The 23,764-nt window shown below is 39.4% G+C and overlaps 1 protein-coding gene across 4 annotated transcripts in view; it reads left to right on the forward strand.

Annotated features, from left to right (window-relative positions):
* The window catches only part of THSD4 (thrombospondin type 1 domain containing 4), a 272,344-nt gene extending 257,794 nt beyond the window's left edge, over nt 1-14,550 (forward strand). For all 4 annotated transcript variants that reach the window (XM_064389270.1, XM_064389267.1, XM_064389268.1 and 1 more), the window contains 4 exons: nt 3,348-3,521; nt 5,668-5,847; nt 7,741-7,885; nt 8,726-14,550. In XM_064389270.1, the coding sequence (XP_064245340.1) occupies nt 3,348-3,521; nt 5,668-5,847; nt 7,741-7,885; nt 8,726-8,868 (642 nt within the window). In that variant the 3' untranslated portion in view covers nt 8,869-14,550. The remainder of the gene's footprint in view (nt 1-3,347; nt 3,522-5,667; nt 5,848-7,740; nt 7,886-8,725) is intronic.
* The last annotated feature ends 9,214 nt before the right edge of the window (nt 14,551-23,764 follow it).

A 23,764-nucleotide genomic window follows, 5' to 3' on the forward strand; every position in this document is an offset into this window, starting at 1 on the left:
CTGTACTATCTTGTGGGAGATAATTAATGTGATGAAGGTTAAAAGTGTGGTAGACAGAAATCCTGCACAAATGGGGGTGTTTTACTCAAACTCAGTTGTTATTTAAAAATTTAATTTAGGCTAGCAGTGATGCTGAGGCCTGTGTGAAAGCTCTTGGGAGGCCCAGGGGAATTCCTGCTGCCACTCTCCTGTGCTCTGCTGCCCCACTTGAGTGTAATGGGTAGGGCTGGCACGTTAGTGAAGGGGAGCTGGCTCTGCTGAGAGGGATTTTTTTGCTCTACCCTTGTCTGTAGCTGTGACAAAAATTCAGGCTTCCACTTACAGTTTTCCAAGTTTGCAGGAACTTGCCTTATTTTCCTGGACTGCTGCTCAGTTGCTTTCCGACAAGTATCAGAGCCCTGAATGAGGGGTTTTATTTTTAGTTTTTAATGGGTATGGAAAGCTTCTGAAATTGAACTCATGAGGGAAGGACCTCAGGAAGAGGAAAAATGGCAGACTCCTTAAAACACAGACGGAGGTTTCTGAGGAATTTGTGCCAATTAAAACAAGACTGTGAAACAAAATATCTTTAATAATAGGACCAGAATAAAGTTGCAGCTTGTGAAAGTTCCTCATGTTTCACAATGTTAGGTTATGGCAGTTACTATGTATTAATGCAACAAATCAATGGCACCAAATTGAAAGTAATGGGTGTGTCAATTGTGAAAAACAAGGGGAAAAGATTTGTTATCCAACTCCCTACACCCTGCCTTGGACCTTAGAAGTCCATGATTTTCACAGAGAAGATTTTTTGCTGAAAAGGAGATAAAAACATGAAAAAACAAATGCATAATGTGAAACATTCAGGTTTGAGTTTGCTTTGTAAATCCTTAGAGGGTAGTTAATCTGTAGTAAAATCTTGCAGCAGAGAGTGGAACAACCCTATACCTTCCCATTTGGTATTTCCTCTGTTATTTGATATGCAAGCCTAGTTCATAACATAATCATTTAAAACATAAGACTAGGGAGATTTTCTGGATGACTTTACAGACTAAATTTGTTCCCAGCTCTCGTTTGAAAAGCAGAAAAGCAAACTAGATTGTCAAATGAAAATTGGTTATCAATAAGAAAAGTATTTGCAGAGCATATGCATAAGTTCTCTCTGCTTAATGTAACTGGGCATACTTGGAATGGGAACAGCCACAGAATTGATTTCTGTAGGTTTGAGTGGGAGCCACGGTGTGGGGCTCAGCTCACCTGTGAGTGGCCTGTGTGAAATGGGTGTAGTTTAGTTGCAGTTTATGAGAACAGGAAAATGTTCACTACTAGCACAATTTACATTATTCTTGTATTTTCAAGATTTTACCAGTTTACCTTGAAAAGGCCTCCTTAATGATGAAATTGGTTTGCTGAGGAGGTGAATTTTTTTTACATATCTGCTTGAAGGTGGAAAATTTTGTTGTGCACCACCAACAAAAGAAAGGTTCACTATGTTACTTCTAGGCATAATTTAAGAGATGCTTAATTACTTCATCTTGCAGATGGAGGAAGAAACCTGAATTTCTAGTTTTTCCAAAATTGTACTTTGTTAGAAAAATTGCTTCTAAAGAGATGAATCACTTCTTTAGTTCTCTAGGTATTCCATTTCAGTAAAGCTTTGCTGTTCTATTTGAACATCTTGTGAAAGAAATCAACTTGCTGATAGGAAAAGTGGTTTTCTATTCTGTATCAGTGAAATAAGTGTAACATGACTACATGTTTCACACAAGTAACCAGTGTTCCTCCCTGCAAGTGAGTAAAGAGCAGTTTGCTACCAGTGGCATTTTCACTCACTGGGCTCTCTCAAGAGGATGAGTGGCTGTGTTGGTTGCTCTTGTTGTTGATAGTGGTGTTGTCATGGCATCTGCTGTTTTGCAGCTGAACTATTGGAAGTGAACCCTGACACTGTTACCAAAGGCAGCTAAATCAAGTTAATGGTCAACTTTGGGTCTCATTACCAGTTTTTTCACTCATTCTTAGTCAATAAAATTTTAAAAATGTTCTAATGCAGAACTATATTCATTCACAAGGAATGTGTTGCTCACTGTGGAAGTAATACACAGTTTCTCCTAATTACATTGTACGTTAAAAATAAAATCTGAAATAGCCATCAAATGCATCTTTTTCTGTCATATATTACGTATTTATTTGTGGGTTTCTTTGCATGTGAAATATAATTGCTTTGTTTAAATTCCATTGTATCCATATCTTTGAGTGAGCTGCGCATAGGTTTTTCTTCTTTGTTAATGGTCTATACACAGAATGCTAAATGCATTTTAACAGAAAACAAAAGGGAAGATCAAGAAATAATTAAGCAAAAAAGGAACAGTCAAACACAAGACTTTATTTCCTGGGTATGTTTCTGTTTTTCAAATGTCAATAGTTTGATGCTGCTTGGGGCAGTGAAATGCCAGAGACTTTCTTGCTTCAGTAGATAAAAGAGCAAACTCTAAGGGCATAAATGGAATTTATCCAGTGATTTGTGAATTACAAATCTCTGAGTAGGTGATATAAGAATCTGTATATCACTGTTTAGTAAGAGCTTTCAGAATTTAGCAGTGTAACTTTCAGAACAGTGAACATTAGTTATTGGAAAGTCATATCATTAAAAAGCAACATTGAATAGATATAGGCTTCTATGGCCACCTCTCCTAAAACTAATTTAAAACTTTCAGTTGAAACAGGCTGGGCAATAACTCGTGGTAGTTACAGTCATTTACTGAGGACTTAACCTGAATCTTTTGAAATAACCTGTCAAAATAATTTATATTTTTCTACATCACTGTGCTGTCACACTCTGACAGTTTGTTATATGGAAGAGTTCCAGGATGTGCTGTGCAGTCACTTTGCTCCCAGTGCCACAGCCCTCAGAGTGTTCCTAACCTTGTCCTTTCAGCCAGTGCAAGATCCACCTGGCTGACAGCCTGAATGTTTGGAGGAGAAACCTGGAGAGCAAAACAAAGGCTGAAATAGGACTGCTGTCTGAAAAGCCTTTTATTGAAATTACCCATTCTCAGAGCTACTAATTAGTGTGAAAAAAAGATGAATAAAATGAAAACTGGAAGAATTTATGGACAGGAAGAAGAAAGGAAAGGAACAAAGCTAACAAAAAGCTGTAAACCAAGAGATTTCTTTCTTAGATATCCTTTCATTTCTGACGGTCAAGACAGGTAGTATTTGTAGTATTTTTAGAAGTACGGAACTGTAAGACAATTTGCTACAGCTGAATTACAAGTAAAAATCCTTGACTTTGCATGAATAACTAAACTTGCATGGCTGTCACCTGTCAGTGAGGAGGGCTCGGGGTGACCGTGTCGTGTCTCTCGTAGTGCTCCGCGGAGTGCGGGGACGGGATCCGCACGCGCGCCGTGGTCTGCATGACCAACCACGTCAGCAGCTTGCCTCTGGAGGGCTGTGGCAACAACAGACCCTCGGAGACAACGCCCTGCAACAACGGGCCCTGCGCTGGCAAGGTGGAGTGGTTTGCTGGGGGCTGGACACAGGTAAGCCAGGCACAAATCTGACATTGCTGTTGCTTTTCTGCTGGGGTTTTACTTTTAAATTTGTGTTTTGATGCAATGAAGGTGTGTGCCATAAGGTGTTTCTTCATGTCTCTCGAGGAATTTTTTGGTATTTTAGAGTATCTAAATACTCTAGATACCAAATATGTCTACTTGCTATCAAGAGTATTTCTCTGTAGAGTACTATTTGGTATTTTTCCCTGAATTTTACTGAGCTGATGTTCAGTACTTCTCAGCATCTGCTGAGTTATTTTACTTTGATGAAAAGAAAAAAATTGTTCTTCTCTATCTTTATTTTTTGCTTTTCACCTACTGGCCCAACATATTTATTGAAAAGAATTGTGACAGAATTATGCTGAGCATGTTCAGGTAACCATTAAAGCAACGGATTTGCAATTCTTAAAGTAGAGCCTTTGTGATCATGCATACATGCAGGGAGATGCATACCTATGCATATGACATTTCCAAAAGATAAACAAGGCAAAAATCAATGCCTAAATCCAAAAGTTAGCTTTGGTATTGTTGTACTGAAAGCCATTCCAATAGACAAAAGAGCAAATTTTGGTTAGTGGCCTCTATACTGGTGCTCTTTCCTCAAAGTAAATTTTTCCCACACCTAGTAGTCCTTGTTCCCAATGAATATTTTCTGTCAGGTACAAAGGCATTTCAGAAGCTGTTAACTCATGCCCAGGCATTTGTGTCCCTTTGTGTGGGCTCTGGCATTGCCTGGAGCGCCTTTGGGACTGCTGGTGCCAGCACTTGGTGGAGCTGTGCTGTTAACTCACTGCACTGCAGATCCCACAGTCCTTCCAGGAGATAAGGAGCTGCAAGTTAAACTGCTACAGCTGAGGGGGAGATTACAGGGCTAGCACTGTGCTAATACTTTCAAGTGCAAGTAATAACAACTGTGTATAAGAATATTTATAACAATAATAACAAATTCAGATTTTAAAAAATCTTTATCTGCAGTTCTAATATAACTGAAATCCAGGCCTTGTTACTCAGACTGCTCCAGACAGTGAATAGGGACTCTGTACCCGTTTTTGCTGTGCTGGAAAGGTGTTCAGAGCATCCTGACTATTCTTTTAATTCACCTTTTTTATTTGCATGGAATTGAATTGTTTGATGCACACAATCAAAGTCTTTACTGATCTGAAAGCTGTGTCTGACAACATCAATTCTACTGGCCAAGTCCTGGCTGGTTTATGTGGTTTTTAATAGCAAAATGAGAGCACTTGGTAAGGCAGAGCAGGAGGGAGCACTGAGGGCTGGCCTTCCTCTGCCAGAGCTAAGGTGGGGTGTTCAGATGGTGCCTTTAGGAGGAATCATGGAAAGAGATGTTTTGTGTTAAAGAACATGCATCTACTGTACTTCCTGTAGAATTTATTCAGGTGCATTTATCTTAAGGTTCTTCATTCAGCTCAAGAGTTTTGTGGGAACTGGTAAAGGGATTGTAAATTCTACCAAAAATACAAAGAAAATCCCCAGTGTTAGGAACATTTTGTTGGTTTAGGCTGGAGAAAGCCTTCTGAAAATCGTAGTCCTTTATGCAACCTAGAAACCAATATGTTGCTGTAATCATCTTCTAAAAACCTTTTTACAAGTGCCAGAAACAGTATTGTGTGTGTACTTAACCTTTAAATGGGCAGTAGGAATCCAAGTGAGTCAAATTGGCTTTTCAGACCAACACTACATCACATAGATACTTGCAAGCATGAAAATAACACCCTGGCAGATCAAGGCATTTTCTAAAAACAGCACAGAATGTGAGGCTTTGTAAAGCTGCAAAACTGTGCTCTAACCTTATAACCCTCCAAAGTTCAGTGCAGCACACAGGATCCTGCTTCAGCAAGAAACAGTAACACTGCTTATGGGGAAAGTGAGTTGTGCTTCTCTGTTTATTGGGAAAATAAATACCAGTTTCTTTTTGTAGCTACAGGTAAAACTACTCTTGGAGATTTTTCCAGAAGTACACTTAGAGTCATATACCTTCTTCATGAAGATAATTAGAAATATTTTTTGAGTCCATGGTAGCATGTGATGTGGAGAAATGTTACTTTGTAAACAAGTTGAAGGACATGAGGAGAATAACAGATTTTCCCACTTTTTTTTTTGTTCCCTGATACAGTGCTCTACTGAATGTGGTAGTGGAACTCAGCAGAGAGAAGTCATTTGTGTTAGGAAAACTGAAGGTAATTTTGATGTTTTGAACCCCTATGAATGTTCATATTTGGAAAAACCTCCCAGCCAGCAATCCTGCTACCTCAAACCATGTGGATCTAAGTGGTTTCATACAGAATGGAGCACAGTAAGTCTGTCATGATTTCCTGTATCTGTACTTGGTTTGACACATCTTTTCCTGTTTATATTGAAAGAGAACACTATTTGCATACAACCACCCATCATGAAATTGATTTAACTTTGCACAGGAATGATAATAAAAGGAAAGCATATTCTTTGCCTGGAGGAGCATAGAGAATTCAGGAAGTATCTTCACCAAAAAGAGACACTGCACACTTGTCTTTGTATCATTGATGTCTTCTTCATAGAATCTTCCTGTTTTATAAAGTTGGTTTGGCCCTTACAGTGAGACAGTCTGGTGCACTTAGAAGTTCCTTTCAGATCTCTAGTTTCATTAAAATTAAGGACCATTTAATAAAGAATGAGGGATGTATCAATTTCTTAGAGTCAGTTTTACCATAATATTTTACTGTAAACTCTTCACTGTAATACTTAGAACTTCACTAACAGAAAATGTACAACTTCATGTATCTTCAGTTTCCCCTGGAAGTGGACCAGCTACATTCACCACTGTGCCACAAAACACTTCAGTTTCATCTATCTTTCTATAATTTCCTGTATCTGACATAGTTTATTGGTTTTCTACCAAAAAAAAGAAAACATTTTTGTCCTAAATGGAAATCAGGAAGTCCATTGTCATCTTAGAATGAGAGGACTGTATTGAATGCAGTCACTTGGACTTGTTGAGCTGTAGGTCAAATTGGCAATGGCAGCTCTGCAGCGTGGGTGCAGCTCAGAATGGTTTGTGTGAAGGGTGATGTGAGTCCTGGTTCCATTCTAAGTGCTTAAGATCTCTAGAGACCTGAAGTCCTTATGGTTGGATGTGGATGTGGAATAATCACAGTGTTCTGTACAGGCATGAAACAGGAGTAACTCTAGAAAAACCTATGTTCTATTGCTATTGCACATGGCTGCCCTTTCAAATGTGGGTAAAAGTTGTACTTAAAGATGAAAAAACAGTGTAAAAATATAGCATTGAGACTACTTTGGTTAGTTTTTTATACAATATATATGATTTTATGATCATGATAAGTTGTTTATGCAGTGTTAGGAAAAGAAATAATTATGCCAAAAAAGTCAGAAAGAAAACATTCTTACTAGTTTTGGGCTATTAAGGTTTTTAATTGTAAATGACCCAGGTTTAATTAAGTTTTTGAGCATTAGGTCAAACTGGACAGTGAGCCAAATCTCAAAGACCTCACTCAGGCAAAATCCTTGGCCAGTGGGGAGTTGCCTCAGTATGGGCAGAAATGTGTAATAATTGGCTTTAAAAGTACAATAGCAAGCAAGTACAAAAGTCTCTGGCTTCATAACAGACCCTGAAGGAGCAGAGAAATATTTCCTTTAGAAATTCAAAGAAACTTATAATGCATAATAAAATCATTGTGCTGCAAGAAATGAAAAATAATTGAGTGCTAGGAAAAAAAAAGGTGATTAAAATTATTCCTGCTTATATATAAACAGCAAAAGGGACAGTGGAGGGTAGGGCAGTCAAGTAATAAAGTGCAGTGCAGTTAAGTTCTTAAAGCAGGAAATGGGAGCTTGGAAAGAGTAGATTTGGGAGATACATCTAAATGAGCAGAGAGCAACCAGACTAATTAAAGAAGCAGATGCTAAGTAATAAATTCAGAAAGGGAACTGTGCTAGCTTGATTTCAGTTGCACAGCATCCACTGTGTTTATTTGTCTGGTTGTTGCTCCTGTGGTCAAAAATGTTTGGGAATCTTGAAGAAAATTTTACCTGTATATTGAGGGCTTCCTAGGTAGAAAATAAAAACCAGTAGGGTGAAGATGATAAAAGGCTGCAGTGATACCTGGGTCTGGCATCAAGGTTCCCTTGTTATCTTTCTGTAATTACACATCTCCTATGGCCTTCATGAACTTCAGCTTAATTGTTTCAGTGTTCCAAGTCCTGTGAAGGAGGATTTCGGGTTCGGGAGGTGCGGTGTCTGTCGGATGACATGGCAGCCAGTTCTCAGTGTGATCCACAGCTCAAACCTGAAGAGAAGGAGCCATGTAATACACAGGATTGCGTCCCTGAAATAGGTGAGGCAGAGGAAACTTGTTTTAACTGTGGAACTCCATCTAGTGGAGAAGTTATTTTATAGTCTTGCAGAGGCTTTAATAGTATATTTTCTTCATTGAGTTCAGGGGTTTAGTTTTACACAAAATACAACTCTTTTCTGTGATTTAAAAGTAGGTTTCCAATGAAAATGTTTTCCTTGTAATGTGTAAGAAACTGGCTTATTCCTGAAGTTGCTGAGAATGTGAGATATCTGCTTCTGTGAAAATGGTAAATACAGAGTGTTTTTCTGCAGCCTCCTTGCATTCTCCAAGGTTTCTCTTGGAAGAGTATTTAAAACAAAAAAAAAAAAGGATCATTATATACTGTATTTGGAAACAGGTTATATATGAACCAACAAAATTAAACTAAGGTATTAGGAGCAACGAAGCTATTTCCTTTTGTATATAGTAAATACAGGGATGCACCTAATTTGTGATGGAATTAGTAATTCATCTCATCAGATTTGATTTTTATAGTAATGAGAATGGATAGAAATAGAAAGATGCCAGAATTTAAAGACAGTTTTAACTCTGAATGGTCTCCAACAACTTTCAGTTGAGAATATATTATTCAATATATTTTAAGATAGCAACATTAAAAAGCTGGGGAAATGGGGATAGCTACATTTCTCCCATGCTTTATGTATCTTTATATGAAATAGTAAATAATCTGATTATTTGCTTAGATAACCTGTTTTAACCTGACAATGAATGTTCAAATACAGATCCAAGGAGTTTTGCATGCTAAAAGAAAGAGAACTGATGATTTGTTGCTCTAGTACTGTTTTCTTTAGTTTCTTCTCTCTTCCTTTCTCTCCACAGATGAGAACTGCAAGGACAAATACTACAACTGCAACGTGGTGGTCCAGGCGCGGCTCTGTGTGTACACCTACTACAAGACAGCGTGCTGTGCCTCGTGCAGCCGCGTGGCCAGCAGGCAGGCCGGCTTCCTGGGCCGCAGATAACACACCCTGCTGCTCACAGCGCCAGCGGCGCGCCGCGCGCGGAGCTTGGGCAGCGCTGCTTTCCCCGCAGCACTCGTAGCTTCCTAGAGATGGGGTTTATATTGCATCGAGACTTTGGTTAAATCTCACAGCCTTTCAGTTACAGTTATTGTGAAGTTATCTCTTTTAGGATGTTTGTTGTAAAATCATGATTTTTTTTTTTTTTTCAAAGCGTTCATTTTTAATGATACTATTATTTGCACCTGCTCATCAGATACTTATTTAAGGAACATACTGGCCTTAAGATTGTGAAATTAATGAAAACTAAAATCAATTGCAGGCAATTACTGGAGAGAATTGACCAGTATGGATGCAGCTGCTCCATTATTTTGTGAGTGCTTACTTGGTGTTTTGAACTTTGCCTTAAGTTAGAGGAGTAAATCAATGAAACATGTATGAGAAAAATGACTTCCCAAAAAACCAGACCCTTGAAAAGCATTTATCATCAGTTTTCTAGCACTCTAACATATATTTTTAGCTACTTCAGTCCATTCATAATAAATCAGAGTCACTGTTAAGGTCTTGCAATTGTCCTTTCAAGTGATGTCCTGTCCTTAGGCAGCAAATATATACACACTTGACTGCCAGAAGGTGCCTTTATATTTAATTCATAAACTCGTGAAGATACACTTTTATAATTTCGTATGGATTTTAAAACATGTTCCCTACCAGAGTGACACTAGTGTCTAGCTCTTTAAGTCTTTAACAGCTGCAGCTGTCAGTGAGACAGGTTAACCAGAAATGGAAGAGCCTTTGTTGGTATGAAAAGTGATTGTTTTCATTGGTGAGGTCTCTTTTCTGTAGGGGACTTATTTCAGAACTGGGATCTTGCCTAATTCTTCTCTCTGCACTATTGTTTAACAACTGCCAAACCAAAGTACTTTGTTCAGACCTAGTCTGGATATGTCACCAGTTTCTGAAACAACCACCAAAGGAGAGAGGCCTGTGTGCCTTAGAGCAGTCTGTTTCTCCTGGTACCAGGCAGCAGTATGAGTCTGGTAGCTGAGTATCTGTACAAAGGGGATCTCAGCTATTGGCATTCTTCATGTTTTGATCAGTTATTACAACATACTTGTCTTTTTTTGCTCAGTGTTTCATTGCTCACATCTATTCATACCACTCATTTCCTGTTACTTAAGAATGGCTGCAGACTTAGAGCTGAATTTAAGTGGTGATTTTTCATTTCTGCAATTACTGTACTAAGCCTTGAGACTTGCTAAAGGCAAATAGTATACTATGCAGTGCAGATGAGGTTTTGCATTATCTGCTTGTTCTCTAGCCTTTATTTGAGAGGTCTTTCAAATGTGTAAATAAGGCTGAGGGGAAAAAAATAAGCACCTCTGCTTATTCAGCTGTTTATTACAGCATATTGCTTGTAAATTAGTGGTGCCCATCTATGCATCTGTTCCTAAAGTGCCTGATGTCTGAGTTGCAAAGCAGCTGGAATAATCTATGTTCAGTCAATCCTAGAGGTGTGGTTAAGCTACCCTGCCACTGATGCAGAGCCATGTTTGAGCCTCATTGTGTGTCCTTTTCTTCTTGCTGCTGTGCTGGAGAGGACTGCTGGGAGGCGAAGGTTGCTGGGTGTGAAAGCAGTCACATCAGTTAATGCCACAGGAAGGTGGAATTCCTGTAGTCTAAAAGCTCCCTTGCATTGAGGTTAAGTTCTGAATGTTTTGATTTGGTCACTCTCAAAAAATATATTTTGGACATGATGAACTACTACTGTTTGACTACATGGAATGAAGAAGTGTTTCCCCTAAAATGTGGAGGTACTCTTTGTATGTACAACTATAAATTGTTGTATGTCAGCCAAAAATGTCATTGGCTGTTTCTGTACACTTTGACTTTTTTACTGTAAATAATAGACATAAAGTTGTTAGAAACAGAAACTCTAATTAGGAAACTTCAAATTCATGAATCTTTCACAATTCTCCTGTTTCCTTGTATTACAAAGAGTTATCCACAAAGATAACTTACAGATTTGTTATCTTATTATGTTCCTTAGATTCTTGACCAAAGAATGATATGGATAAAGTGCAGTGTAATCAGCTCTGAAATCCAGTACTTCTGAATACAGATTTTCATCTGTGTATCTCATTGCAGCAAATCTTGACATACATTATAAAAATTTTGCTGTTACCTCTTTCATCCCAAGGAAGAGTTTCCTGTCAGCTTGAGGGAAATACCTGTTCCATAACAAGGCTTCCTGGAAACCCCAAGGCAAATGAGATGCAGAGGGAATCTGGTTTGCAGTCATAGAGCAAATTCTTCTTACACATGCTTTGGCTGTGAGACCATCAGTGACTCAGCACACAGATAGATCCCCCTATTTTATAAAATCTGTTATTTTGCTCTGGAATATATGGCCATTAGCTATTTTACAAAGATGATCATTTTGTAGGCTCTGTTAAGCTGCCACTAATGTAAATAGTGCTTGTGACAGCTATCAAGGAATAGATACATACACATAGCAGTATAACCCTGTATTACATTTAAAGTGTGCAGCTTTGTGAATTGAATGTAGAGAGCTATGGTTATACAAATTGTTCTTTATTTTTAAGTAAAGAGACATTTTTCAGATGTACCAGATTAAACAAACTGGTTTTACCTAATTAAATATCTGATTATAAGTAAATATTAATGGAAAGAAAAGTACCAGAATGCTGCTGAACCTAATGATTTATCATCTCTTCTCATGTGTCAGCATTATTAAAATAGTTGTTCCTGCAAAATGAACTAATGAGCCCTTTTCATCAGCACTTTGATATACTAATATTGGCTGCACAAGTGCTGTGCTAAGATTTCACCATCTCACAAAGCATGATTTTGAAATTGTGCCTATAGCAAGTGTTTGTTCTAATAGAGCAGTGCCCCAACTTAAGATGATGCCTGCAGGGAATTTGACTTTATTTTCTGTAAGTCAAAGGTGGCCTTAATGAATGTAGTAGACATAGAGCAGATGTGAAACCAGTATAAGTAAGAAATTATGCACACTTGCAAATATCAATTGCATATATCAATTATGCACACTTCTCATTTTTAATGTTTTAATTTCTTTTTTTGACAATTTAACATCAGTCCAAAACATGCAGAATAGTGGAAAAAAATGCTTCCTTGCCTTGAAGGTGCCTTATGCAATCCAGGAAGACCAGAGTAAGTTAGATATTTTATTGAAAGAGTCCAGCTGCTTATGGGGTAAAATCTGATACAACTTCCATATCTTACACACATGCAGCTGGCCAAAATCAGCTTCATCAGAGCAGGCCCTGTGTCTCAAAGCACTTTCCATTTGGGATGGAGGATTCCTGGTGCAGTTGTTTATCAACTTACCAAGGGTTTGTCAGGGTTTACTAGCTCCTGTGCAATGTCATCTTCAAGCATGTGTAGGTAGGATTCCTTGTGTACACCGAAAGCACACCAATTTGGGAGACTGAATTAATGGAGTGCTCCCTTTGTCTCCCAGAAGATGGTGTGAAAACGTGAGGGTTGCTCCTGTGGGAATGACCCCATGGATGTGTCTGCCTTGGCCAGAGTGAGACAATCAGTGTTTGCTTTGGTGTCTGTGACCTTCAGCCCCAGGCTCGGAACAGGGAAGGGCTGGTTGGGAGCAGGGCAGTGCTGGGGAGTGCAGCTGGGTGTGCTGCAGGACCGCCTCAGAATCCCTGCACGGGGACCTGCTGCCTTCCTCATCTCACACATAAATGCCCTGCTTTTTCCCAGTACTTCAGCAAATCAAGGACTTTGTGTATGAATAAAGCAGTGTCTAATGTTACTGCCAGATCCCAGTGTTGTGGCAGTGGGGTGCAGTCTTGTATCAGTCATAGTCTGTAGTCCTGGACAGTGCCAGTGGCCATCACTGAGGAGGAAGGAGGGAGGTGCTCAAACAGCCTGTGGCTCATGTAGGGCTCATACAGGAGGCTTGGCCTCCTCTCTTTGTAACATGTACCACTGTAAGTAGTGAAATGTGCCTTTTAGGGCTTTGTTTTTCCCCGTCCTCATCCTGACCTATCTCCCTTTTACACCAACACCAATGCTTCTCCTCTCCTTCTAATCTCACTTTCATCCCTTTGTCCTTTGGATGACAAATTTTGCCAGAATTACTGAAAAGCCTGAGCTGGCCTTTAGTTTATAAGAATCTGTGTTAGAAATAAGCCCAGCTATTAAGAGAGCTGTATTTTTGCCAGCCCCTGGACTTTTGTGTCTGTGCATGTCCATGCTGGCTAGTTTGAAATGCATAGTAGTAAAGGACAAGCTGAATTAATTCCTGTGCAGTGAACCTGTGGTTGCACAGCTGTAGAAGTCTGTGGTGGCCCTTTATTCTCATATGTAACATCTATTGCACAGAAATAGTTATGTTCCTCAGAAAGGAAAAGTTGTGTGTTTACCTGGTTTTCTTGAGACTGGGTGTCCCTGACTTCTTAGGAGCTGTTCTGTGTATTGGGCAGATAATTCAAGTGTGTGCCTGGAACTGGAACAAAAACCATAAAATTGTGAACATGAAAGTAAACTTCATTTATTTCTAAACTTACAAAATGTTTGTGGGAGATTAAATTCGGCAGTGTTTAGAAAACAGAGTAAAATAATTATTTCTATATCAGAAATGAAAAATCATCCACTAGATGTTTTCAATATATTTTAAAGCAAACTTGTAATCATTATGATGTTTCACTGTGGGGAAAATTCAGACTGGGGGAAAGGGAGAAAATTCCATTTAAGAGAATTCGTAGCAGACCTGAATTTGGTTCTTTACTTCTCACTTTTTAATAACCAGAAGTTCAGAGGAGCAAGAGTCTCCAGTTTTCTATATCCCCATGTACTGTGATTGGATACAGATAAGTACCAACACACCTGGAGAGGAGGGGAGCTGAATTCTGATGGATCATTGGCCTTTCAGCACATCATTGCTGCTGACCTGTTTTTCCACACTGTGTTTGGATCTCTTGAGACCAGGGCCTTGGCAGGGTTGGGTACATGCGAGCTTGTGAAGTCCCATCGTAGTCACTCAGGATCTACAGAGAGGATCAGGAAGGACGGGAGACAAAAGAAACCCTAACTTTTTTAATATGTATAAAATTGTCTATTTGACCCTCATAATTGATTTTGGCAGAAGGATATACTTTATTATAACTTATTTTGTTATTTGTAAATACAAGATGTCTATGGGAAATATGTAATTCTGAGCTGTGTCTATGGAACAAGCCACTGCACCAAAATATTTCAAATATTTAGAATAGGCAGATTTTTTTATTAAAAGGGACCTAATATGTATTTATTTACATATACCATTCAAATTTTGTCCAGCTTTTTCATTATACTAACCCATGTTTTTAGGGAATTTTATAGCACAGGTATTACATATATATTTTTGTATATATGTTATACTGTAAATCCATAATACAATTTTCTAAACTTTCTGATTAGCCAGTTCCTTGAGTGAATTAAAGGGGGAGAGCATAAGCAAATTGCTTTCTGACTCGTTCAGGAATATATATCCGTGGCAATGTACCTGAACCAGAACTGTACAGCATCCTTTTCATATTGTATACATTTTCTCTTTGATGAAAAAATGTTAACTATTTTTGTTTATGACTAATTTATTTTTTATTATTGTGGAAAATAAAGTAACTCAAGATGAATTTATGGGACATGTTTGGGGTTTTTTGGTTGATCTGCGCTTGAGTTCCGTGAGAATTTCTTCTCCTTTGGTCTCTGCGGCTGCCGGCGCCTGCGCAGTTCGCGCGGGGGGCAAGGGGGCAGCAGTGCGCGCACGGCCGCCAGGGGGCGCCTTGCGGCCCGCCCGCCGCGCTCTGAGGGGCCGGGGCTGACCGCGCCTGGGCCGGCAGCGTGCTGTCCCCGCCGTGTCACACGGTGTCCCCGCCCTGTCCTCGCTGTGTCATCACGTTGTATCAGCACCTCGCTGTGTCTCACGGTGTCCCCGCCGTGTCCTCGCTGTACCCTCACGATGTCCCCTCGTTCGGTGAACGCAGGGCTGACCCGGGCCGCGTTCCGCGGCTCACGGGCAGCGCGTGTGGGGAACCAGCGGCCGTGTCCCGCTCTGGGGACACAGAGGTTTTAAGTGTTTAATAGCCGGTGAGGGGGGAAAAGGGGGGTTGCTTGGGTAATGTTGGTTAGTTTTTGATTTGTTTTGGTTTTTAAAGTAGAACTTGAGGTATTAAGCTATAAAACTACAAAATTATATAATAATAAATGCCTTGCTCTTCCTCTAGCCCTTCTTTATGTTTAAAATAAAACTTCAGTGTAAAATTAGGAGCCCTGTAGCAGGTGCAATACTTCCCTGTGGTGATTTGTCCGAGCCCTCAAGCCTGAGGATCCTGAGGATTCCACATCACCGAATAATGCTGGTTTCAGGGTCCTGCTTTCTGTGCCTGCAAGGAGTGGACCTCTAAGGTAAATACAGAGGCTGTAGGCAAAGTTACAAGAGTTGTGTGCAGCCCTGCACTGAGCAGTTGTAGTTGTTGAGTGCAAATGCTTGTCTTTAATGCCTGTCTCCATACCCTATTTCCATGTTAAGCTTTAATTTGTTGGTTCAGAATACTCTTACACAAACCATTTTACATAGTTATTGCTAGCCACAGTCTTTGGAAATGGAAACTATTGCATAGATTTTATTAATGAGGTAAAATTCAAATAATTGCTCTTAAATGAACCCAAAACTTGATTTTGGTTCTCCTCTGACGCAAGTTCCAATGAGGAACAAATATAAAAAAGGCAGTGCTGGCATCCTGTCCTGTTTTCATAGGTAGGCTGACCTGATCATTGATTAAGAATTAGCTGCTGCCTTCAGTCTGGGTGACTTTGGTGGGGATTTTGGAGGTATATAAACAGAGTGAATGTAGTATAACACGTGTCCACAGAAAAGTGTGAAGCTCCTGGCAGCCGAGGTAAGGTTGGAAGGCATCCAGAGAGACCATCTACTTCAGCCTCTCTACTCATAGCAGTGTCACCTACCGCAAATTGCCCAGATCTGTGTCCAGCCAGGTTTTCAGTGTCATCCAAAGGATGGAATTTCCTGGTTGTTGTTCAGTTTGTGCCCTGTTTGTAGCCATGTCACTGCACACCCCTGAGAAGTGCCTGGCTCCACTGTCTCCGTTCCTTCCCATCAGGGCTTCAGAAAGCTGAAGAGAAGTGCTCTGTAGTTTCTTTCTCTGAGCTATGAAGACTGTTCATGCTGGAATGTTGTGTTGTCTTCAGCCAGGTGACTTCTACAGTTGAAATGCCTGAGAAGATTTGAGGTCCAATCTTGGGATCCAAAGCAGAGATTTTAGTACTGAGTTGAAGCAATTATTGAGCGGACAAAAAGAAATGAATGCATATAAATGTCTGGCACAGCTTTGGGCACAGAAGATAATTTCTGTTATATTTCCTTTGTTACTTTGGGCTGTTTTATTTTGTTTGTTCTCTCTTACTCATTTTTGCTTGGGGTGTTTTGAAGGAAAAGTGAATATTTGAAGAAGAAAGACTCCATCTTTCAAAGGAGGAAAAATCCAATAGGGTAGATCAGAAAGCAAAAGTAAATTTGCTCTAATATTAAAATAACTTTCATACTTCATTCCTACTTATTCATTGTATAATTTTGAGTAAGGCATAGGAAGGTACATATTTAAAGTGCACATAATATGAAATTAATGTAACGCACCTGTACTGAAATTGGAATTATTAGGACATATACACACAAATGAATCAAATAAGCATACCAGTAATTGTGAAGAAAATCACATTGTGTGCTTTCAATGTAATTGGTGTCCAGCAACTGCAAAACCGTGAGTTCAGTGCGCACCAGACCGAGCGTGTCGGGGCTTGGCCCCGGCCGAGCTGAGCCCAGCGCAGCCGCTCGCTCCGCGCCTGGCGCTGCCGTGGGGCGGAGCCACAACAGCGAAACTGGCAAACCTCAGGGGCTGAGGTAAAGACGCTAAAGTAGGTGAAGCAAAAGCCACGTGCACAGGGAAAGCAAGGAATTCATTCACCCCTTCCTATAGGCGGGGGGGTGTTCAGCCATCCCCAGGGCTGTGTCCTCTGCCAGCTTCTTGTGCCCCCCAGCCTCCTCGCTGGCAGGGTCGTGTGAGGAGCAGAAAAGGCATTGGCTCTGCTTAGCACTGCTTAACAGTGATGGAAACATCGCTGTGTCATCCACACTGTTTCCAGCACAAATCCAAGACATGTTCCCATACTAGCTACTGTGGAGGAAATTAACACTATCCCAGCCACAGCCAGCACAAATGGCTATTTGCAGCACAGGCAATCTTCCTGCAGAGTGGCAGATCAGCTGCAACCTGAACATTGTATCAAGAAACTGTAGCTTTGTGAATTCTTGTGATAAATAAATGAAAATAATATATTTTCCAGCATTCCAATTTGGTTTATATTAAAAAAGAAAATAGTCACTCCAGTCATTAGTGAATGATCCTGTGCAATTGTGTGGATTATAACTACTTCAGTCCTGGTACCTCTGATTCCAGCTGGTGCATCTTAAGTCAAATGACTGAAATACCAATGATAGCAGTGGTATATTAACATTTTAGGATAGGGAACTGTCTCAATTTTTAATTATTTTTGTTTTATATTAAGGCATATGAGCAAGAGTCAGCCCTCATTGAGAGGTAGCTGCTGTTGTCTGTATTGCCCAGACTTTGCAACAGTGAGCCCATGCAGACAGTTCCTACTTCCCAGTTCAAGTTGCCAGCTGGCTTTTGCATTGTCACCCATCCCTGTGGTGTGAGGCTGAAAGAAAGCACAGGGTTTGCCAAGGAGAAACGACTGATTTGGAATTGTGTTGTTGCAGAACTTTGGGAAGATACCCTTCCTTACTCTGGAAAACAGAACCATGAATCTGATGGTTGGAGAGTAAATCAGAAAATTCCACTGAAACAAAGAGATCTACTCCAGGCTGCTATACCTGGCGTTTACAGGCAGCCTGTGCTAAATTTAAAAAAATAAAGCATTTCCATGTTTTGAATGGATCTATTTTTACCTGCAAGAGAATATCAACACTGAATTAAAAATGTGTTGTCCTGGGAAATACAATAAACTTGTTTTCTCTCCCTTAGATGAAAGCTAGCTGTTGCTTCAAATTTGCCTAAGCATCAGAAGGGATGGACCTTCTGACTTAGAGCAAAATAGAAGAGACATGCCAGTGGAAGAAAATGTCACTGGAGCTGAAGGTACTACTTTGGAGTAAGTCTAAGGTATCCTCTGTTGTTTTTTCTTCAGGATTGGTCACTTTATTGTATCTCCAGAACTCTGAAGTTTTGTGAGCTCCAGCCTTCACTGCCCTTAGCTGCTGCTGCTGGTCTCAGGAACACATTGGCAAAGCTGCTGCTAGTCCTAATTCAGTCAGGGGGTGTCAGACTGCAGAAGGTATTTCAGAAAGCCTACTTAGTTAAAATAAAATAACAGATAACAGAAAAAGTAGCATCTTACTGTTTCTCCAAGAAGCATTTAGCATGCTACTCCTAGTATGGGCTAATTGGGTTTTTCAAGAACTTCAGAAGCTCTATTTCCAGCAGTACTATGTTCTCTTTGGAAAAGATTTCCTGCTGTTTGGAAAAGCTAATCTTTAATTTGTTTTTTGGAATGAATGCTTCCTGGCTGTTTACCATTCAGGGCTAACTTTTCTTTGAAATGGTTGCTATTGCCCTAGAATGGGAGAGTATTCTATGGATGCAGAATTAAGAAATATCCAGAAAGTGGCCTGCTCAAAAAGACTGACGTGAATGCATTAGGTCAGGTGGGCTTCTAAAGATGAGTGGATGCTCTTTGGCTGCTGCAGAATAAAAGAAAATGACAATGTGAAATCCAGTCCAGCTTAATTATAAAGCAGCACCTGACTGAAAATTATTTTTGCTTGTAACAGAAGCGACTTGCTCAGCACTGAACTTTGGCTGAGAGTGGAGAATAAAATGTAGTAATTTTTTTCTGGTTTCAACCTAGATATTGGCAAGGGATGCTCTTGGCTATTTAAATGCGTGAGGCAGTCAGATTTTTGATATATGTTGACTCAAAAATGTAAAGCATTGGGAGCTTGTAGCAGCACTAAATCTTTATGCTGTTTTAACAACAAAGTAGTGAAGGAGAGAACAAGGGAAAATGTGCAAATGTTCTACTAGCTTTTTTATGGTTGTTAGCAGATAACCTTGAGGAAAGGTGTTTATTTGAACAATTGCTTCCAAAAAAAGGAAAGACAAATTAATAGTTAAAACACTGTCCATTTTTAATCATGTTCTTTCTGTAGCAATTTGACACATAGTTCTTTTAATTTAAAATGTGTCCAGTGTAGGAGCTACTGCTTTTCTTGAAAACAATAGTTTTTTACATTAAGCTGTAATACGTGGGTTCCCTTCCACCTCCATGTTTTGGTTTTTTACTGGGCATAATCTTCCTTAGCCTACAAAAAAAAATTCTAAAAATGCCAGATTACCCTAACTCTAATTGATGTGAAATGGTGAGTTATGCTGTTGTACTGGCTTGGTAGTTTCAACCTATGTGTCTTTACTGCCGAGCACAATATACTTGTTTATTTAATAAGCATGAGTACTGTGTGTGGAAGACGTGGACAATGGATCAGATTCTTAACTCCCTCATTCTTGCTAATGTGCAATTATATGAATAAAAGTCAATCTTCATGTTTTATGCAAGCACTTTTAAGGACAAGATTAGAAAGCTGAACTGTGAACTGTGAAGGTAATCTGAAATCAATAAAATGAAATTAAGTGTAGGCACACAGTTTGTGGTAACTGGGAGTGGGGCTGTGGCCCATCCTCATCCCCAATGAGCTACAGCTGTGAGCAGCAGGTGAGCAGCACTGACAGCAACGAGCCCTGGAGTGCCCAGGGGCACTGACCAACCCCAAAGGGAGCACAGGGCACACAGGTGCAGGGCATCAACATGAGTGGGATGAATTTGGGCTAAAGAACAAGACAGACAATGCTTGCAGCCTTCTGAAGTGATGTGGTGTTACTCTGTATGGGCAGACTCCTGGAGCCTTCTGATGAGGTACGGTCTTATTCTGCATGGGTGAGTGCTTAAAGCCTGCTGAAGCTGCATGGTGGTGCCCTGTGCACTGTGGCTGCCTGGGGTGCAACACTTGCTGCCACCGTTAAATAGAGAAAGAAAGGTTGTGTTATAAGATACTGCACTTGGAATGCAAAATGTAATGATTAAATCTAAACTGCAGAATTGCAAAAAAACAAACTGAATAACATTTCCTGAAGTGTTTTTTTCTTACCAACATGAGTTCCTGCAAGGATAGTGATTTCCCTCTCAGTAGTATTGACAAGATCTGTACTGAAATTGTGTGTCACATGTGGGCGATCTGAAAGGAGACTGAAAAAGGAAAATGAAAATAAATATATTTGTCTTTATCCCTCCTGAGTGATTTTTAAACTAATTATGTTTGTCTACTCTAGAAGGTACAGCCTGGCCATAGATTTAACAGTCCACAGTGTGTTAAATTTTTGGATTTAATTATTTTGATCATTAGGAGGCTACTGATTGATAAAGGGGCAAAAAAGCACCTGAAGTTTTAAGAAAAAAGATGGCCCTTACTACTTGTAAATAACAGAATTATTTTCTGGCCAGAAGGATATGATGCAATTGATGCAGGATAAGGATACTTTAGATGGGTGTCTATTTTTGAATCTTGCTTCAGGACAGGAAGATGGACTAATCAGTCTTTTAAAAACTTCTTCTTAAAATGTACAGTACAGCAATAATGATAAGAACAATAAAGTTATTCTGTTTTTCTTGGGTGTTCATGTCCCATGAAATAGGGAATAAACTTAATTTTGGGAAATAGGTATATTCAGAGTGGTGGGGTGCTCTCAGAATAGACTCTTGATTAGGGACCTGGCAGGAAGGGGTAAGTAGATGAAATTTATTTACAACCTCCCTTTGCTAAGAGCACCCAGTTTATTCTGATTTTAACAAACTCTGAATGGAGAACTTGCTTCTTGCTAAAGGACAATAGTTTAATTGTCATTCAGCTAGACTTGTATTCTACATTAGGAATATATTTTTTTCTGATTTTTTTAAATTTTGTTTTCATGGATATGTATTTTAAAATATGAAATCTCTCTTTCTAGTTATGAAAGGTCAATCCTCTGGCTCTATCTTTTGTAGAGAACTCTGTTCCTTGTTAGGAACAAGCTCTTGTCATGCTGGAGTTGAACTTGGATGTCTGGCCTGGGAAACCACAGGCTGAAATGTCCTTTGGATGTGCTCAGTTTTTCACCCAAAATCTGTTTTGCTTTAAGCTACTCTTCCCCATTCATTTGCTCTAGGATCTTGCTCGCATACCTGATTCCTAATTCCTTGCATGCATTTTCTATCTTTTGGAGGCTGTTTTTAGTCCACAGAGCTTAAAGAGCAAGATAAATTGATATCAAAGCTGTTTCACTTAGGTCCTTCACAGACTGCTGGGATATGCCATTCTTTGGGTGGGAATTTCTGCACTGTTTATGCAAATATACGGTTTTCTCTTTTATTGTAAGTTTCCTGCAATTTTTGTGTAGTCTCATTGGTCCTGATTTGTCACTTTTCCACTGTGATGATGAATGTTTTTAGCAAAAATGTTGAAGCACTTGACTGTCCACACAAGCAATGACTGATCAGACAAGGAGTGCTATAAAGCTCAGTTGCCACTTCTGGCATTCCTTTTCTGCTGCTGAAGACTGGTAATTTTTCTTTTAGAAATGCAAAGGGAATGACTGCCTTCCCACCCCCTGCTTCCTGCTGTGAAGTTGTAGTTTCTCCACAGTAAAACCATGTCAGCACATTTAGCATCTTTTCAGTGCTGTGATGGAAAGACACTGTATAATCCAGTATGAGGCCTCTTGGATTTATTGGTAATAATGCCAGCATAGCTGCACATGATACAGCACTTTCATCTTCCTTTTTATCACTCAGAGTAAGATTGCAATAATATATTTGAAAGTAGTTATCAGTTAGTTTACTTCTTTCAGTCTGGCTCTACAGCCTCATAGTATTCTGCAAGAGATGTAAAGTCACTTTTTACCAAAATAGAACAGTTTTACTTTTGAGTTTAAACTTATTAATATTTATTAGAATCTAAAATCTGTCTCTCATTTGAACATGACTTGAAGAATCTTGGTAAGTATTGTCAGTATCTTCATCAAGATAAGTTTAGTATCATGGGACCTTTTATTTAAACACCTGTATTTCAGTTACTTGCCCACCTTTTGCATGCAGTTCAGTGTGCTGAACAATGTGAGTGCTTTGTGGGAGCTTAACTTGGTTTCCAGACTGTACAAAGAAAAACTCCTGCCACAAGCCCTGCACACACAGACCCCAGGGAAAGCTGCTGAAGACTTAAGGGCTGGGTCTTTGCATGCAAGTGTCTTTCCACACAGGAAATGATCCAAAGAGCACCTTCTATAAATAGTGTAATTTCCAACTGCAGAGATTTCTGTCCTTTTCTGTGGATTCCTTGCCAAGCATTTTCTCAGTTCTGAAGCAGAGATGGTTCTGTGGCCAGCGTGCACTTAAATAGCCCTTGGAGAGCTGCGTTAGATTTTTGTTGGCTTTTGTTTGAACTTTTAAACTGTCAGATTATTTTAGCAGCATCTGTAGGAAAGTATTACCTCTTGTTGCTTGCTCTTTTCCATTGTCGTGACAAGGTATCATAACCAGGCTGTGGCTGATATCTCTGTAACATTTGTACCAAGGGTATTCAATTACCATGCTGCACTTTTCTGAACAGTGTCTTCTTTCCTTACAGTACAAAGGACTGTGGCTCAATAAAAAAGTTTTGGCACTTCTTGTCTGAAGAAACTGTATTGAGAAAATGTCCACTTGTCTATTGGATGCTTTTGAAAATTAAATATAGTTAATGGTCATAAATCAGAACTGCGAAAAGCTCCATTTAAGGGATTGTGTTGAACAGAATAACTGTGCTGTGACAACTTTTTAAGTATTAAGTAGCTGAAATATATATTTTATAAATAAGGGATGTTAAGATATAGCTGATTTATCCAGAATCAAGTTTCATCAAGTACTTGATCCTGGCAAATGTGTCTGTGTTGCTATAGCATCTTTCTGCTTCTGGGGAATATTAGTGTAAGTTTCAATGTTCGTTTCTTCTCATAGGTAATTTCTGGTTATTTCTTAACTGTGATACTGCAATATTGCAAACTCTCTTAATATTGTGATCATAATACTAAATTCAGAAATCTTCTCTACAAAGGCATCTTAAAATTAGAGTTATAAGTTCATGCTTTGGGATGCATAGCATTTTTGTAATTTCATGGAGAACTTTGCTGAGGCTACTCTTGAGGGAGCTTGGAGCTTGTGAGTGCAAGATCTGGTTCCATTGCAGGTGGCTGTGGTAAAATGGCAAGAGAAAGTAGTGGGCCCTGAATGCTGTCCAAGAAAAAAAATATTTCCTTCTTTTTATTTGCAGTGTATATTCTGACATCATTTGAGGCAGCTACACAGTTTGGTAATACAATTCATGACATGTCAGGTACAGCAGATGGATGCATGCCAGTGTTTTCTTGAACTAAAATGTTTTTGTCTCTGCGTTGTTCTGGATAAGTCCTAGTCCAGAATTTATTTTTTTTTTAAACAAGAAATTTTTTCCAATAGATTAGATTCCAATTATTAGATTTTAAAAAGCAGCTGCAGTTGCTGGCAAGTATCTGAATGAACTCACAATGATATTCCTAAAGTGCTATCTCAAACTAATTACTTATTCATTCCAACATGCTACCTACTGGCAATGAGTTTACAAACTGCTATAAGTTGCAGCTGTGTTACTGTCTGGAGAGTCAAGAGTGTATAGAAAGCTTCAGTGCCTGGCCAGATAGAAGTGCTCACCTAG

This window comes from Passer domesticus, chromosome 14 (assembly GCF_036417665.1).
Source record: "Passer domesticus isolate bPasDom1 chromosome 14, bPasDom1.hap1, whole genome shotgun sequence".
Classification (NCBI taxonomy): Eukaryota; Metazoa; Chordata; class Aves; order Passeriformes; family Passeridae; genus Passer; species Passer domesticus.